Raw genomic sequence first — 18,767 nt, forward strand, 5'->3', positions numbered from 1 at the left:
GCTATTAGAAACAGCCAGAACCCGCATTGTATGAAGGAGAATTGGCTCCCAATCCCCCTCCATACAAACCCCCAACCTCCATGACATCACTGTACATTAGGGAGTCCTATACAGATATGGCAAAAAATAAAGTGGCAGCTATACAGCAAGACAATTTCCCAATTTGTTAGATGTGCTAATAGTAATGTTAGGGAAAAGTTTTAGCTTTAAATTCCAACAGGAAGATGGTGCTCAAAACTGATGTATATTATGAGAAATGGCGCTTACGCACAAGCTTTCCAGTTACACGAATGACAGCATTAATATTAACAATTTACTTTTGCAAAAGAACCACAATACTTTAAAAACATTAGGTATTGACAATGACATGTGTCCTGACAATCTACACATTTGTGCTGTTCCTCCAAAAATACCTCCAAATACATAAAAATAGTCAAAATGATGACATAAATACTTGTCAGTCAGTGCTTAAGGACTGGACAGCAGACGTCTTGGTAATCCGTGTTGGAACAGCCTTGCAATTTGCTTCCATGACTTGAAGCAAGTGTTGCTTTTCTTTTTCATCATTAGTAAAAAGTCTGAAGATCCATGTTCTTTGAGCGCAACCTTGTCGTAGACATAAGAACCTGAAAAGGTTTGTTAAAATGAAAAAAATTAGAGGGAGTCTTGTTTTGTAGTTTATAGTTCAGTTTTTTGGCCACCCTACTGTACATCATGGAACGTTAAGGGGTTAATTATCACTGCATGTACCATCTTTTTGGTCGCTGTTAGCACTATTTATCTGCATACTGTAGGAAACAATTGATCCGTATTTTTAACTGAAGGCTATATTAAATGTTTAGGTGCTGTATTGTATTTATTTATTTTATACATCTATTGTTATATAACTTTGTGTGCCATTTCTTTGATCACAGTATGCACTATTTAAAGGGGTATTCTGAGACCTAAGTCAAATTGCAAAATAGTCATAAATCATCTAACAGTGCTATAGTAAATCCATCCATTACCTTTCCTCTGCTTTTTCTGCTCTTCTTTTCATTATGCAGCATTCAATGTGCTTTGATGTTGTCAGTACTTCCTGTTCACAGTCCTCCTCGCCTTCTTTTTTACATCTTCCATATGCCCCTGGGCTGCATCGTTGCCTGTTCACTCTGTATCCTACTCCCCCACACTCACCACTGTCATACAAAATATTAAGTATCCCCACCACACACACACACATATATATATATATATATATATATATATATATATATATATATATATATATATACAGCACAGTGTCAGCTGTAAAGGCAGTGCATTACGCACCTCTACTTTCCTGATCCTTTTTCCACTCTGTATACAGCAGGCGGGCAAAGGCCAGCATGGCCACCTATTTTATTTAGAGTTCAGCTCTGAGTCAAACTTTATTAAACTGGTGACAGAATACCCTTAGATCTGGAAGGTACAAGGTAAAGTGCTACTACTGCGATCTACTATCTAGCAAGAAAATAAAACCTGTAGTTTTTTACTAAACAGCAATGCTGGAACTTGCAGCATTAATTAATGTAATGGTCAAAATGTCTATAAAGTAAACCAGTAGCACGTAAACTGGGGAGTTTAATTGAAAAAATGTGATCATAATAAAACTGTAAAATCACTTTTTAACCCAAAGCTGCTTAAAAGAGATTTTCCACGACCTAAAATTGCTTCACAACCACTACGCTCTTATTAGTTGTTGCTCATCAGATCATGTAACTGTTGTGGCCAATTGCTGGCTGTAGAAAGTCACTGCTGTGACCAGTGATTGGCTGCAGCAGTCACTTGTCCTCCACAGCAGAAACCAGGATGGACAGAGTGGTTGTAAAGCAATTTTAAGTCATGGGAAAACCTATTCAACGAAAGGAAATGTTATTTCCCTATTTCATTGCCCTACTGAAGAACAAAGTACAAATGCCAAGGGCAAAAAACATCTGCTAAAGCTCTGCTAATTAAGTCAGTACTCAAAATTTACCAAACATCACAGACTATATTTAACACTACACAATGTTAATTAATATTTAGTTAGATTGTAAAATTATTTAATAATTTGAAGCATAAATGGGTTTTGTTTTCTCTACAACTGAAAACATTAGACAACTTTATTAATGTATTCATTAGGATTTCTTTCAAAATGTAATTGGTTCCCTGCAGCTGTTAAGTTTCACATATTCTGTATATCTACATAAAAGTATTGATCGCAACAAGACATACATGAAAACAATTCATTTAACTAATCATTTTGCTTTTGTACAGTTAGGTATCATACTTGTATTATGTCATATTTGTGTTGTACTTTAGCGCTGTGATCATATTTAAAGAAAAAATACATTGTTTCACTATTATCATTATTAATAGTAATATGAAATAATGATGGTTTGCCTATATAGGATATCGTTCAGCTGAATTTCTCATTTTGTTCATTTTGGTTTATCTATACTCATTGTCAAACAATCAAGCACCTAGAAGGAGTTGTTGAAATTTTCTTGTGTTTTTGTAACGTTGATATAAGTAAAGACCAATTTAGACACTGCGATTATCACTCAAAATTCGCTCAAAAGCCATCTTTTTGGTGTAAATGTGCCCATGTTTCACTTTTCTGCTGAACAATGAATTTTAGTCCTGCATGAAATCCATCGTTCAGCAGAGCAGCTGATAAGCAGGACCGCAGGCTGTTTTCTGCCTCGGGAGTGCTGATTACAGCGGATTACATTGTCTCAACTGTCAGCCTCACTGGCAGAACGAAGGGAATGTATTCAGGGTAGTGGGTGGTCTGTTCCTTGAATACAGCTCCCAGCGGCTCACACACAACTAATTGGTACTAATAGGCATTAGTACCAAGTAGTAGTTTATGCAAAATGATCACTCAAAAGCTATCTTTTGAGTGATCATCTTTGTGGTGTGAATGCACCTTTAGTGGTTACCTTTGTTAGAGCAAAAGGATAATTTATTGCAGAAAACAGAATCCTTGAAGAGAAGCTCTATAACCGTGTTGTACTGCCTCTGGCTTGGATGCAAGATGTGATACGGCAGACATGGAGGCATACAGATTCTGTATGGTATCCTGCGGCATATCGGTTCAGGTTTGCTGTAACTGAGCCTCTAGATTGTGCAAACTCATAGGCTGTCAAAGTTGGCATCGCAGATGGTTCCATAAATGATCTATTGGTGATAAATCTGGCAACCTGGCAGGCCACAGAAGTATGGCAATGTTGTGGAGGCATTCCTGTGCCACCTTTGCAGTGTGTGGCCAAGCATTTTTCTGCTGGAAATTGACTCTCGAAAGCCCTGCCATGAGAGGCAACACATGTGGCTGCAGGATCTCCTAAACTTATCACTGAGCTGTCATTGTCCCTCATGCCACTACTAGGATTGACTGGCTGCCGTATGTGACGGCCCCCAGACCATCACATCAGCAGTGGGGGCAGTATTCTGCTTCACAGCAAAGGCAGGATTTAGAAGCTCACTCCTAGTCAGTGACCAAACTAAACCTGGATTCATCACTAAAGACAACTGGGTTCCACTCTGTAGCAGTACAGTTGTATAATTCATGGCACCACTGCAAACAGAAGTGATGGTAGGTGGGTGTTAAAGGCAGTACATGTAATGAGCGCCATGAATTCAAATGTCCTTCAGCCAAGTGCCTAGAAATGGTTCTGACAGACACAGAGGCCTGTAATGATGGTGCCACTGTCTCTGGATGGTGGACAACAAAACAGTTGGATCTGCTCGTGCTTGACAATCGATCAAATGATCCTCTTTAGTGGTGGTTTGTCGAAGACATCCTGAGCCCTATTGCCTTGTGTGCATGTCTTTATGCATTCACTGGTCCTAACATCTCCTAACATACTGGTCAAAATGGCCCAAGTGGCAGACAATTTGTCGATATGACCATCCTGCTTCTCACCCCTAATAATTCCAATAATGTGTTCCTCTCAAACTCTGTTAACTGGGTTAACATCTCTTTGATTGCATCGTAGAGGTGTCTAGTGGTCAACAAGCTGTACACAAGCAGAAAAAGAGGTCAACTACACACAAAGGGCCCCTGAGAGCCTTTTTTTATAGGCCAAGGGTCTCAGGTGGCAAGACTGTTCACCTAATCAAACCACAACTCTAATCAGAGATGTAACTGCATGCCAAGTTTTGCAGCAGAACAACAACTCCTTCTAGGGGCTTGATTTTTTTTTTAAAAAGAGTGTATATGGTTTATTAAAGGGTAATTATAAGCTTTGTATAACAAACCCCAAAAAACACACAATGATTTGTCCAGGTGCCTCCACAGGCATCATATTTGCTTGTATTCTCCTTTTAAATATACAAACCGTTTCTTCTGTCTAAATAATAGGTTGCCAGTGAGTGAACAAAATTTGTACAAATAACAAACTACTTGTGACGAGAACTTTTGTAATTGTATCGATTTTGTAGAATATCTGCTTCTATAGATTTATTTACTGCTGAATGCACTTCTATGAGCTAAATCAATCTGGAAAGTGTTTGGGCATAGCATTTGTACTATATGCAAGTCCAGACGGGAAAGCACACACAGCTAACAGGCCTTCATTCACATTCTTCTTCAAAATGGTTTATGCTGTTTAAAGATAAGATAGCTCTGTCATTCCTGTATGTTATCTCTCAGGCTAACAACTGAAGCAGAAAGCTTGTATAGTGTTTCAGAGTGGGTCTGCGATGTGCTTGTACAAACAGAAATTCCGCTGGAAAATGAATAAAACATGGCAAAGCTAATAGTATCAATGCACTGTGATTGGCTGAATTCAATAGAACTCAGAAAACTAGAACTATATTTTACCAAATGTAAAAAACACAGACTCAAATCCATACCTGTGTTAATAAACAAGCAAATTTAACAGGATAATTACAGTTTTGCTAATCAGTTATTTAATCTTCAATGGACATCTCACACATTTTATTCAGGGAGTATATAAAAGACAGTAGCACACAAAAATGTTTATAGATGGCTCCCTTCTTGTGCAACCACAAACTGCACCAGTATAGAGGGAGTGATGTAAGGCTAGTCTCACATCTGCATCAGAACCACCGGCCAAAGCTTCCATCACAGATCCAGCTCATAATACCGGGAAAAAAGCACTGCATGCAGTGCTTTTTCATTCAACCAAAAGCCAAACAACTGGGTGGAAAGCGGACAGACCCCCTTACAGTCCATGGGGTCCATTCTGCGCTGTTCAGTTCCATCCAGAAACGGAGCCATTCAGTCATGGGGATTCCCCTTTACCTGCTCCCTGAATGGAATCCCAAACACAGGTGTGAAACCACACTTAGTTCATCACTCTGTTCGCTTCCTTTGCAGGAGAATAAGACTTTATGAAATGTTTGCATACTGACAAGAAGGCAGAGTATAGGTTTGTGACTAGCCAGATTATTTGCAAATAAAGTTGTATTCACATAATATGTTAATATATCTTGAATCTGAAATAGTGACATTTCGGGTTGCTTACATATCCGTTTTAGAAAATGAGATGTCTAAAGAACGTGGAACACCTGGTAAAAAAAAACAGGACTGCAATTTGCCGAGTTGACAATCTTTCCCCAGGGATAAGCAGAGTTACATTTGTCTGGCAGTTACTTATAAAAGTCCCTGCGGTGAAGAAAATAATATACTGTATAAACAAAAACAGAGCCAAACATGCATTTTGATGGGAATCAGAACTAATAACTGTTGACCAAATGATTGCTTACTAGAGATGAGCGAGCATACTCGTCCGAGCTTGATGCTCGTTCGAGTATTAGGGTGCTCGAGATGCTCGTTACTCGAGACGAGCACCACGCGGTGCTCGTCTCGATTAAACGAGCACTGACCATTGAATTCAATGGAGTCGGCAATACAGCCGGCTCCATTGAAAGCAATGGGCTGCCGGCTAGCGCGGGATGAATTTTCGGGAAGGGCTTAAAAATATAAGCCCTTACCTGAAAATCATCCAGAAATGTGTAAAAATAAAAAAAAAAGATATACTCACCTTGTCCCTGCAGAACGATGTTAGCCCATTGAATTCAATGGAGCCGGCAATACAGCCGGCTCCATTGAAAGCAATGGGCTGCCGGCGAGCGCGGGATGAATTTTCGGGAAGGGCTTAAATATATAAGCCCTTCCCTGCAATTCATCCAGAAATGTGTAAAAATAAAAAAATATATATATACACTCACCCGGTCCCGGCAGACGGAGTTCAGCTGCGGCCAGCTGGCAGTCCTCCTGAACTGCTCTGAACAGCTGTAAGTAGTATTCAGCAGCCGGGGATTTAAAATCCCCGCCTGCTGAATGAGCTGCCTCTTATTGGTCACAGCCTGACCAATCAGAGGCAGCTTTCACTCACACCCATTCATGAATTTATGAATGGTTGAGTGAATGCTGTCTCTGATTGGCTCAGCGCAGCTCTCAGCTGAATGACAGCAGTTCAGCACCACAGTGCAGTGAACAGCAGGAGAAGACGCGGCTGTGCCCCGGCAGCTGAAGGGAGGTGAGTATCTATTTTTTTTTTTTTTTAAATCACTTTTAATTCATTTCCAGGGAATGGCTTACATGTAAAGCCCTTCCCTGAAAAAGAATTTAGGTGTGCCAGCGGACCATTGTCTTCCATGGAGTCTCCGGCAGCAGCAGCGGCTCCATTGAAGAGAATGCCTGCATTTTTATTCTTTTTTACACTAAAATCTTTCTTTTTCAGGTAAGGGCTTATATTTTTAAGCTCTTCTCGAAAATTCATCCCGCACTCGCTGGCAGCCCATTGCTTTCAATGGAGCTGGCTGTATTGCCGGCTCCATTGAATTCAATGGGCTAACATCATTCTGCAGGGACATCGTTCTTCTCTGCCACAGCTGTCAGTCTACCATAGAGGCTGGTGCTGCTACTTTGTTATTTTTGTTCCTGCAACTTTACTTTGGGGGAAACTGGGTTTATTCATTTGATTTGCCTAGTGATAGGATCGTCTATCTCCCTCATTTTTTGAGGTTAAACTTTACCGTTTTTGGGATTGACCGATTAGCTAGAAGCTGACTTTCTTTGTTCTCAAAAAAATAAAATAAAATAAAATTTTTTTTTTTTTTGGTGGTTCCTGATGAGGCTACGCCATCCGTAGCGGAAACGCGTTGAACCCACGAAATAAGTCATTTGGCAGTTTGGTGTACTGCACTTTTGTTTTTGTTGACCATAGCTCACAAGAAATTGTATTGAGCTTTAGTGTTACTTATATGTCAGCCATACTTCTGACCTCTTTGAAAATAGCCGAAAAAGCGTGAATGCTCTCACACTTACGGCTTTTTTCTTGACAGCAAAGGCAGCATTTCCTTGTGGGAGGAACAATACACCTGCTCTAAAAGCGAGGTATTTTTTATGTCTCTCATTTACTGAATAGCTGCAGCAATCTAAGCAAGATGGGAACATCATTCTTAGTGAGCCGACCTAGATTATGTCTAGCTCTAGGACGTATACCACTGGGTATAGGGATAGAAAATCCGATACCGTTGGTATAAGAGATCGGTCTCCTTGGTGATTTACACACTGCTTTCCCCTTTCTAAAATACAGGGGTGCAGTTTTTTATATAGTGTTTTTGTTTTTTTGTGTCTAAAATTTAGGAATTTGAGATACAAATTCCTTTTTATTTTTTTTAATGATTAAAAGTTACGTTTTAGAGATACAACAGAACCCTTACTGTGACACAAAAATTCATCCCGCACTCGCTGGCAGCCCATTGCTTTCAATGGAGCCGGCTGTATTGCCGGCTCCATTGAATTCAATGGGCTAACATCGTTCTTCTCTGCCACAGCTGTTACAGCTGTGGCAGAGGAGAACGATCTTAATGCTGACATAATTTTTTTTTTTTTTTTTTACACATTTTAGGATGATTTTCAGGTAAGGGCTTATATTTTTAAGCTCTTCCCGAAAATTCACCCCGCGCTCGCCGGCAGCGCATTGCTTTTAATGGAGCCGGCTGTATTGCTGGCTCCATTGAATTTAATGGGCTAACATCGTTCTTCTCGGCCACAGCTGTTACAGCTTTGGTAGAGGAGAACGATCGTTATGCTGACAGTAGGGGGGGGGGGTCTCACTCTTGCCACTATTGTGGCTTAATAGTGAGACCTCGGTGCCCGAAATGCAGCCCTGCATGTTGCTCCTCGCCTGCCCTATCCATTTCTGTGTTTTTTACATGACTTTGGTGATTTGCTAAGATTTTCACAAATGAAAACCTTAACGGAGCACCAGTCATATACAAAAATGCTCGAGTCGCCCATTGACTTCAATGGGGTTCGTTACTCGAAACGAACTCTCAAGCATCACTGAAAGTTCAACTCGAGTAACGAGCACTCGAGCATTTTGGTGCTCGCTCATCTCTATTGCTTACCTTACAGGCATATTATGCCTAAAGCCAACATTATATAGTATAGATCAAGTCTTCCATATGTCTTAATTTGTTGATAATACCTAGCAATACAATACCATGTAAAGAAGCCATCCAATTCATCTTCCATCAGTAGGGAATACAATCTTGCAAGACAAAAAAAATCAATTCCTGCCATAGTAATGGAAATGTTTCTTTAGCTGCAGTAAATTGTTCTCCTTTTCTCAGACTAGAGAGTTTTACTGAAAGATCTGCATTAGCCTCTAATACATGACTAGATGATATTTTCTCCAGTGGTTTCTAGTGTAAATTAATTTTACATTTGATAACACGTATATTGTGACCTCTATTATCAGCAGCCCTGTCCTTCAAATTAACAAACTAAAGAAAACAGGAATTTGCATTACTGGCAAAATAAAGTAGAGAGTATATAATAAAGTGTGTGATAACAAATCTAAGATGAAATAGAGATCTTATTTCAGTTGCATATTTTTGATATGTGTTTCTGGGTTTTATGCTTTAAAATAGATTTGTCATGGAAGCTAAGCATTTCTAAAGTGACGATCCACTTTGGTCTATGTGTAAAGTGTACTTTAATCAAAAATAATACCTATAGTGGGTACTGGTGCATTATGTCTCCATCAGAAATGTGGGTGGGGACATGGGTTGTCTGGCTGGAGGCAAAGGGAATGCTGGCAGATACAGACCTTAACCGAGCTGAGCTCCCTCTGTTGTATACTCGGTGGGTTGTCATGGCAACAGGATGCCAGCTACAGGCATCCTACTTTGCCATACAGCTCCTGCGGCGGTGAATTGGCCACAGCGGGAGCCGGCCTCCCACTGTATCAGCGGGGCTGAATCAGCAGGCAGCGGCTATCCTCTCCTCGGCCAGCGGTGACAAATGGAGAAGCACAGCCCCAGAGGCCGATCTTGTGCAACCTCCACCAAAGCAATCCGTTGACAGAGGAAGCCAGATCCCAGCTGAGGAGCTGGAACATGGGCTGACAGTTCTTGGGAGGTTCGGCCAACATATCTCTGCTACTGCAATCCGCCGACAGAGGAAGCCAGTTCCTAGCTCAGCAGCCGGGAGACGGGCTGACAGTCCTCAAGAGGTTCAGCCAGCATAACGCCAAAAGGCATGCTGATCACTACTGAGAGCACATGGGAGATGGGCTGACAGTCCTCAGGAGGTTCAGCCAGTATAGCGCTGAAAGCCATGCTGATCACTACTAAGAGCATCTGGGAGACGGGCTGACAGTTCTCAAGTGGTTCGGCCAGTTTAGAGCCTAAAGCCATGCTGATCACTACATGGGCATTCCTGCACGTTCCCTGCCAGTGTGGCTTCCAAACTCATGTCTCAAGCCATACTTCCAGTGGAGACATAATGCAACAGTACCTCTATAGTGCCCGACTTTAGTGTGCATTATCACTATAGATGTGTCCACTCTTGCCTTTCCTTGTATTTAGTTAGGGACTTCAGTTTTCCAAAACAAATTAGTCTGTTATCACAACATGGTAGCAAAACTCTTGACAGATTGCAGTCCATATCACAACTACTGGGCGGTCACACATAGACTCATATACCATAGACATCTCATTGCTTGAAATCTTGCTATTTTCATATCTGCCCATCTTGCACAACACAGGATATATTGAGCCAAGAAAAAACATAAGGAGGGACACTTTTCACTGAACCCTAGGGTTAAATGAGCTGCAGTGATTTGGGTAATAGAGCATTGCAGCAGTTGTGAATACAAATTCTTAATGTATTTCTGCAAATGTTCCAGTCAAATATATGCCTAATATTTACATAAGCCTGTATTCTCTGGATGGAGAGAGCTAAGAGCCATCACTCCAAAGAATACAAGTTGTTATAGACAGCACCTGTACTAATATACAGAGATACTACTGCAATCCTATGCTATACCTATTATCTAATATAAAAAATTCTACTGACTTTTTCTTGCACCACACTTTGACCCCCTTTGCATGACCTTTGGTGGATGATTTTGGTGTCATTAGATTTGTGACCTCCTCACCCCTGCAGTAAAATCATAAAATTTGAGTTTGATACATTGAGGTCCTATTTTAAGTCTAGCGACGCTGTTGTGCTGCAGCCAACAGCGGCGCTAAGGAGAGTCTAGCATTGCTAAGCGATGTTCATATCAAGTGCTCATCAGTCTGACTGCTGCCCTGTCCCTAAAATGTGGAAGACCAAGCGGTGGACGGTGAACAGTTCAAGCCGAATCCTCAGCTTGACAATTCTTAAAACGTTTAGAACAATTTTTTTAAACATTTTATATTCGCATAATGAACATTGGGTTGATCTAGTTTTGGTAATAGCTGTCTGTTCGGAAATTGCTGATAACATAAGATATCTCCAAAGTGGAAAATCCATGCTGCTGTTGCTGTGCATCGCTAACGTAAAGAGTATGAGTTTGGGCAGGAAAATATTTTTTCAATCTGGTCCAGAATAACCACTTTCCCACTTCTTCAATTTCCATGCTGTCTAGTCACCTACCTAGGTGAGCCATTGACACCAAGAATATGTAACCACCTGCAGCCAATCACTGGTTCACTTTGGCTGGTGATTACCAGTAGCTGCGACAGTCCCATGTCCCGAATTTAGGACATCATTGCTTTGGACTTGGAAGTAAAGACCTGTGGGGAAACATGAGCAGTGAGGGAGCAAAGTTGATGAGTGCGGCTTCTTTTATGTTATTCCATAACTTTGAGTGTGTTTGAAAAAAAAATCTCTCCTTGAATAACCCATTTAACCAGTAGGGGGCCCTTAGTCTCCAGCAGCCAAATGGAAAGAGTGAAGTGCTTGCTGTAAATCACACTGTTAGCTCCTTCACAAAGGCTTCAACAGTTTTTTTTAGTGTACTTCAAGTCAGCAGTAGACCATAGAATTAATGAATGTATGCAAAGTGGAAGGAAGTACTTTTTTATTATTTAAAGAAAATGGGATGCATTGCTTACAAGGCCCATGCAGGTGTGCACATGTCTGTCCCTATTTCAAATGTTGTTTAAACATGGGTACTTGCTTTAAATTTAAGTAAGTTGTAAAGTGCATTACTCTGTGTAGTTCATTTTTTGCTTTGTTTATGCATATTTAACATGCCATATGGCACAGAAGTATGTGTAACCATTTTATAACCAAGGACTTAGGGTGGCTTCACACGAGCGTGTTTTTGTGCGTACATGCGTACACACAAAAACACACTTCTATTAGAACCAATGCATTCCCTATGGTGTGTGCACATGTCCGTGCTTTACAGGCATATGCCTGCAAAAATTGGACATGCGTGCACCACAGGGAATGCATGCATTGTCTTCAATGGAGCTGCGTCTACTGTCGGCGGCTCCACTGAAGACAACGGTCTGCCTGCACCCCTGAATTGTTTATCAGGGAAGAGTTTTAAATATAAGCTGTTCCCTGAAAAACAAGAATTTTAGTGTAAAAAAATAAAAAATACTTACATGTCCGCTGCTGCCGTGTCCCCGTGGGGTTAGAGAACACATCTGCCGAATGCGGCAGATGTTTCCTTTATTCCCGCAGGGAGAGAGAATTCTCTGCTGCACCTGCCACATTTGTGATAGATGCAGCAAAGGAATTCTTCATCCCTGAGGGGAATAAAGATTTCACTACCACAGCTGTCACAGATGACAGCTGCAGTAGGGGATCCAGCTGTCGGCATCCTGTAATTGTTTTTCTGGGAAGGGCTTTATATATGCTGCTCTGTAAAATCTTAAATATGCTGCCCTGTAAAATCCCCGCTTGCAGAAAGAGCTGCTTCTAATTGGCTGAGGCACTCAGCCAATTACAGGCAGCTCTCACCTGTCAGTCATTCAGCGAGAGCTGCCTGCGATTGGCTGAAGTGCTCAGCCAATCACAGACAGCTGCTTCTATTGGCTGAGCACCTCAGCCAATCAGAAGCAGCTCTTTCAGCAGGGGGGATTTTAAATCTCCGCCTGCTGAAAGAACTGCATTACAGAGCCAGGGACGGCACAGAGAAGACGCGGCTGAGTCGCGGTAGCTGAAGGAAGGAGAGTATGATTTTTTTTTTTTCAACACCACTTTTCCTAGTTTTTCAGGGAAGGGCTTATACCTAAAGCCCTTCCCTGAAAAACAATTACAGGATGCCGGCAGCTGGATCCCCTACCGCAGCTGTCATTTGTGACAGCTGTGATAGGGAATTCATTATTCCCCACATGGATAAAAATTTCCTTTTCTGCATCTGTCACAAATATGGCAGGTGCAACAGGAAATTGTTTTTCCTTGCGGGGATAAAGGAAACATCTGCCACATGCAGCAGATGTGTTCTCCATCCCCGCGGGGACACGGCAGCGGCGGACAGGTAAGCACTTATTTTTTTTACACTAAAATTCTGTTTTTTAGGAAAGGGCTTATATGTAAAGCTCTTCCCTGAAAAACAATTCTGGGGGGCCGGCCGACCATTACCTTCAATGGAGTCGCTGGCAGCAGCTGTGGCTCCATTGAAGGCAATGTACGGACCTTCATACACAAGTGTTTTTGCACGTACAGGGGTGAGCACCTATGTGCGCACCTATGTACGCAGCTATGTGCGCACAAAAACACGCTCGTGTAAAGCCACCCTTAGAAGCTGTATTTATTGTGCTTGGGAGCCGATTCTTTTCTATAAATGGCGGCTGCAGCAGCATTTGGAGCTAGCTCCAATCATGACAGTTTAGCCACTTAAATACCACAGTCAATACTGACCATGGCATTAAAGCTATTAACCATTAGAGATGAGCGAACGTACTCGGTAAGGCCGATTTCGCAATCAAGCACCGCGATTTTCAAGTACTTCACTACTCAGGTGAAAAGATTCGGGGGGCGCCGTGGGTGAGCGGGGGGTTGCAGAGGGGAGTGGGGGGGAGAGGGAGAGAGAGAGAGCTCCCCCCTGTTCCACGCTGCAACCCCTCGCTCCAGCACGCCACGCCCCCCGGCGCCCCCGAATCTTTTCACCCGAGTAGTGAAGTACTCGAAAATCGCGGTGCTCGATTGCGAAATCGGCCTTACCGAGTACGTTCGCTCATCTCTATTAACCATGTGTTCCCTCCGTTGCACAACAGCCTCCTCACAATGCAAATGCAGGGTGCTGATGGGTTGTCATGGCAGACCAGGGTCTAATGAAAGTTTCCAGGATATCATGTGTTTATACCTATTATGCTTAATAAGCTACTGTTAAATAAAAAATATACTGCAATACAAAATTATAGCAGTAGATTCTAATATACAATTCTAGAATTTTTGTTTTTTGATCAACCACCTCTCAAAAAAAATGAATAAAAAGCGTTCAAAGTGCTAAAAAAACCCTCATATGTACTCCAAAATTGTATCATTAAAAAAATGCAACTTGTCCCACAAAAAACACCCTCATATGACTATGCTGATGGTAAAAAAGTTATAGCTCTTTGAAGGTGAGATGAAATAATGACAACTTAAAAACAATAAAGCACTTTAGATGGAAAGAGTTAAAGGTTGGACTTGTGTCTTAAACGGTGTACTGTGTATTCATAATCATCCCCTTACGTTTACCTGTCATTTATACAAATCATGGGCACTCATTGAACTATTTCTATAATATGCAACTATACTATCTGATGGATATATAGTATCATAGAAAGGTAGAGTTGGAAGCGATCTCCAGGGTCATCGGGTCCAACCCCCTGCTCAGTGCAGGATTCACTAAATCATCCAAGACAGATGTCTGTCCAGCCTCTGTTTGAAGACTTTTTTTATTGAAGAAGAACTCACAACCTTATGTGGCAACCTCTTCTACTTATTGATCACCCTCTCTGTCAAAAAGTTTTTTACCAATATCTAATCTTTGTCTCCTCCCATATCTGCTTGGTGTTCAGTAATGATAAATTACATTTTCGCACATTTCTGGTAGAATAAGTTGTTAATGTTGGCCTTGTTCTTTAATTTTGCAGGTAGTGAAAATGATGATTGTGGTGGTGGTGACCTTTGCAATTTGTTGGCTTCCCTATCATATATTTTTCATTGTAACTGCTCTCGATATCAAAGTGGAAAGATGGAAATACATCCAACAAATCTACTTGGCCATTTTTTGGCTGGCAATGAGCTCAACAATGTACAACCCCATAATATATTGCTGTCTAAATAAAAGGTAAGAAGAAAAAGCAGGAAGACCTTTTGCCCACATCTATCAATTAGCGAGCCTGATATGACAATTACCCTTCAAGAAGTAAATCAGCTGTTCTAAATGTTTAACAAGGCAGCAAGAGCTACTCCGTAGGGAGCAAAAAATTCTTTGGCAAATTTCCAGACTGTGATTTCTGTCTTATAATTAGTGTTAGAAGCATTTAAAGTCAATGATCTGAAATAATATGTTTCATGTGATGCATATCCATCATAAGCTGTGACACGGTAAACTATTTTGCATTTTGAGTGATGGGTTATATGTGGAACATCACTGCATCTTTCCCACACGTGTTTGGAGATCACAATCATAATTGGAACCTTATTTTTAGAGATATGTATGAGCACATTTGATTACAATCTACATAATGTGACCTAGGCGTGAAATTAGAAAGTCATTTATACAGATGACTGCTCACTTCTTCTTTGCAAGCTCCAGGAAAGAAATGTAAAGTCTCTAGCCCTTATAAATGGCCCTCCATCAACCATTTATACTTCTAGTGTCTTCTTAAGAAGCAGAGGGGCCTTTGTTGCCCAGGCTCATGCACCAGGATCCAAGGGTGACTGCAACCTCTGCACCCCTATAGCTAGACCCCTGGTGAAAGCTCTAGACCAAGTCTGTCCTGCTGTACACTACATGTTCTCTAACTGTAAAAGACATTTATGTGTATGTGCCTACGTTTGCACTAGTTTTAACTTCTACATGACAGCTGCAACATTTATAGTAGAAGCCATGTGGTTATAATGAACTGAGATCATGAGGGAATTCTCTGGTCTTCAGAATAGAATACACCCAAAATTACAGATCATCATGAATTCAGGTATTTGTTCTCTCCATGTCGTTTTTGTTCTTTATGTTTGGCTTTCTTTATTTACAGATTTCGTGCTGGTTTCAAAAGAGCATTCAGATGGTGTCCGTTTATCGAAGTATCAAGTTATGATGAACTAGAACTCAAATCTACCAGGTTTAACCCAACAAGACAGAGCAGTCTATACACGGTATCCAGAATGGAATCCAGCATGACTGTTGTGTTTGATCCAAATGATGGTGAAACTTCCAGGTCTGTTCACAAGAAAAGAGTTACTTCTAGTGAATCAACTTTAAATGGTTGTTCCCGAAAAAACTCTACAGATGCCTCTACAAATTCCATTTTCATTAGCTCACCTTGTACATCAGTAGATTGCTATTCATGAATTGTAAAGCAGGCACTAATATCACATCCTGAAACGAAACGTCTATTTTCAGTCGAATGTTTTTCAACAAGTAATGAAATAAGCATGACAAGAAAAAAGAAAGACTTTCCTATTTTATTCTAGAAAATATGGCTGTAAACATCAGTGCGGTGTGCTAATTTCATGCATTTAGCCTGCTGTTCAAACACACAGAATGGCTCCTTGCGAGCCCCTTACGTCTCACAATTTAAACATATCAAGTTATAAGTAGGTGAATGTAAAGGCATAGTGTTGGCTTGTGTAGTACTTTGTGCTGTTTTGTGCATTGTCAGTGCAAATAATGACATACCATGTGATTTTTATTTTTTTTAATAGCATTTGGACACTGAAAGTTACACATTCTAGTACATATTTTAGGAAAAAAGATAATGGCAGAGAAATGGAATGTTACACCAGCCTATATATTGGATAATACTATAAGTGTTTTAGTTATTATATTGGAGAAATGCATTATGAATGATTCATTCTTCCATTTAATTCTCTATTTAAAACTGTCAGGGAGTTCAAAAATATTACCAAATAATTCCAGAAAAAAAGTCCAGGACCAAAAATATGGATAAAATAAAAGGCTTTATAGACCATTTAAATGTCAGTTACACTTCCTACGCATTTCAGATACATTATGTCCTGAGCCATGAGTAAGGACATAATGTGTTTGAAACGTGTAGGATGCTTTAGTGACTTTTAAATGGTCTAATATTGCCTATCAGCTTTTTCTTGAATTATTTGGTATTACTTTGTAGTGGCTAATAACGAGCAGCCCATGCAGTGCCCTTATACATATTACTAGCAGCAGATGTTATGTACTTCTGATAGGCGAGCTGTTTCCATGAATATGTTTAGTTCAAAAATAAACCTGAAAACTGCAGGGAAGAACAGATTCAATGCCTCTTACCTGCAGGTATTGTTTACAGCAACATACTTTATAGTCTGATTTATCCGCAAAATCATAACTTTGTTGCCTGCAGCTTCTCAGTATATCATTTTCCTATTCTCTGATCACCTAAATTAATGCTATTCTCCTATATACTGTATATATTATTTATTCTTTGTTGTAACTAATTTTCTTCTTCTCATGTCCATTTACATTTACTATTTTCAAAACAATCTCCAGTTTGGAATATTACCTTATTATTATAGTGTGAGGGTTTTCTACTATAGACTTATACTCAATCCAAAGTGCTTATTAAAAGAGTTCTGTACTATCATGTTTCCTCAAAAATAAGACACTGTCTTATATTAATTTTTGCCTCAAAAGAGGCACAGTGTCTTATTTTCAGGGGGTGTCTTATGCTTACCCAGCCACCGGCATCTGTGCCCCTCACGCTGGTCCCTGCAGTCCTCAGCGCTGACAGGATTCTCTTCTCCTGGTAATGGGGCTGTGAATACCCCGCTTCCGGTAAGTGCTGTGACTGGTTCATCAAGCGCCGGCTCTGATTGGCTTGATACGATCACAGCGCTTACCAAAGGTGGGGTATTCAAGGCCCCGTTACCAGGAGAAGAGAATCCTGTCATCACTGAGGACTGCATACTGCAGCAGCACAGGGACCAGCACGAGGGACACAGATGCCAGCTGCTAGGTGAGTATAAGCAATAAGGAAAAAAAAGCAAGAATCACCTAGCTGCCGGCATCTATGTCCCTTGCGCTGGTCCCTGGAACTGGTCCCCATGCTGCTGCAGTTCTCAGCACTGACAGGATTCTCTTCTGGTAATGGGGATTTGAATACCCCGCCTCCAGTAAGCGCTGTGAGTGGATCGAGTGCCGACTCAGGATTCACTAGAAAAGAATCCTGTCAGCACTGAGAATGAATTACAGCCATTCAGTGATCTCATTCATGTCATTCACTGAATGGCTGTGAATGATTGAGTGCCAGCTTTGGTTGGCTGGTAATTGATCCAATCACAGCACTCTCTTACCAGAGGCAGGGTATTCAAAGCCCTGTCACCAGAAGAGAATACTGTCAGCACTGAGAACTGCAGCCTGCCACAGCACCAGAGACCAGCGTCAGGGACACAGAAAAAAATTGGGGAAACCAATAATAGTAATATACAAGTATAAGTTCACGTGCTCAGCAAACTCTTGCAGTCCCATTGAAATAAATGGAGCAGTAATGTGCATGAGCAACCATCGCTCCTTTCATTTGGGGATGATCAAGACACGGGTTCTCCTCGGTGGGAGTCCCAGTGGTCAATTCTCAATGAGCAGCTAGTCATTTCCTATCTTGTGGATAGGGAATTGCTTATTTTCATGGAACAACCCCTTTAAGTACATATTACAAATGTACCCCGCAAACATATCCCTAAACATAAACCTAAACAAATTCTAAAAGGAATGGAAGAATGTCTAGATCTTAAATTATCACCTCATACTCTATATCAGTGGTCCTCAACCTTTTTGGCACCAGGGATCGGCTTTAAGCAAGACCAATTTTACAAGGCCCGGAAGGGTTGGGTGGGACATGGGCGGGGCTTTGATTATATGGGACGTGGTTATGAAAGGGGTTGGAGTTTAGTGCATTCTAATTTAATTATGACATTTAGAATGTCCTGGCAGTACACACATAGGGCAGTATATAATCTACCCCCCAGTAATAGACAGCCCCCACCCCTCAGTAATAGACAGCCCCCACCTCTCAGTAATTAGCAGCCCCTACCCCTGTAATAAGTAGCCCCCCTCCCAGTAGTAAGCAGGTCCCCCCCCCCCGTAATAAGCAGGCCCCCCTGCAATAAGCAGCCCCCCCAGTAATAGGCAGCCCCCCCAGTAATAGGCAGCCCCCCCCCCCCAGTAATAGGCGGCCCCTTCCCCTGTAATAAGTAGCCCCCCCCTCCTCAGTAATAAGCAGCCCCCCCAGTAAGCAACCCTCCCAGTAATAGGCAGGTCCCCTCCAGTAATAAGCAGCCCCCCCCCAGTAATAGGCAGCCCCCCAAGTAACAAGCAGCCCCTTCCCCTGTA

General features: G+C 41.3%; 1 protein-coding gene across 1 annotated transcript in view; it reads left to right on the forward strand.

The window, feature by feature from the left end:
• Nucleotides 1-15,775, forward strand: part of TACR3 (tachykinin receptor 3) — a 147,266-nt gene extending 131,491 nt beyond the window's left edge. Inside the window, exons 4-5 of the mRNA XM_066574887.1 lie at nucleotides 14,353-14,549; nucleotides 15,460-15,775. Coding sequence (XP_066430984.1) covers nucleotides 14,353-14,549; nucleotides 15,460-15,775 — 513 coding nt within the window. The remainder of the gene's footprint in view (nucleotides 1-14,352; nucleotides 14,550-15,459) is intronic.
• The last annotated feature ends 2,992 nt before the right edge of the window (nucleotides 15,776-18,767 follow it).

The sequence above is a fragment of the Eleutherodactylus coqui genome, chromosome 7 (assembly GCF_035609145.1).
Source record: "Eleutherodactylus coqui strain aEleCoq1 chromosome 7, aEleCoq1.hap1, whole genome shotgun sequence".
Taxonomy (NCBI): Eukaryota; Metazoa; Chordata; class Amphibia; order Anura; family Eleutherodactylidae; genus Eleutherodactylus; species Eleutherodactylus coqui.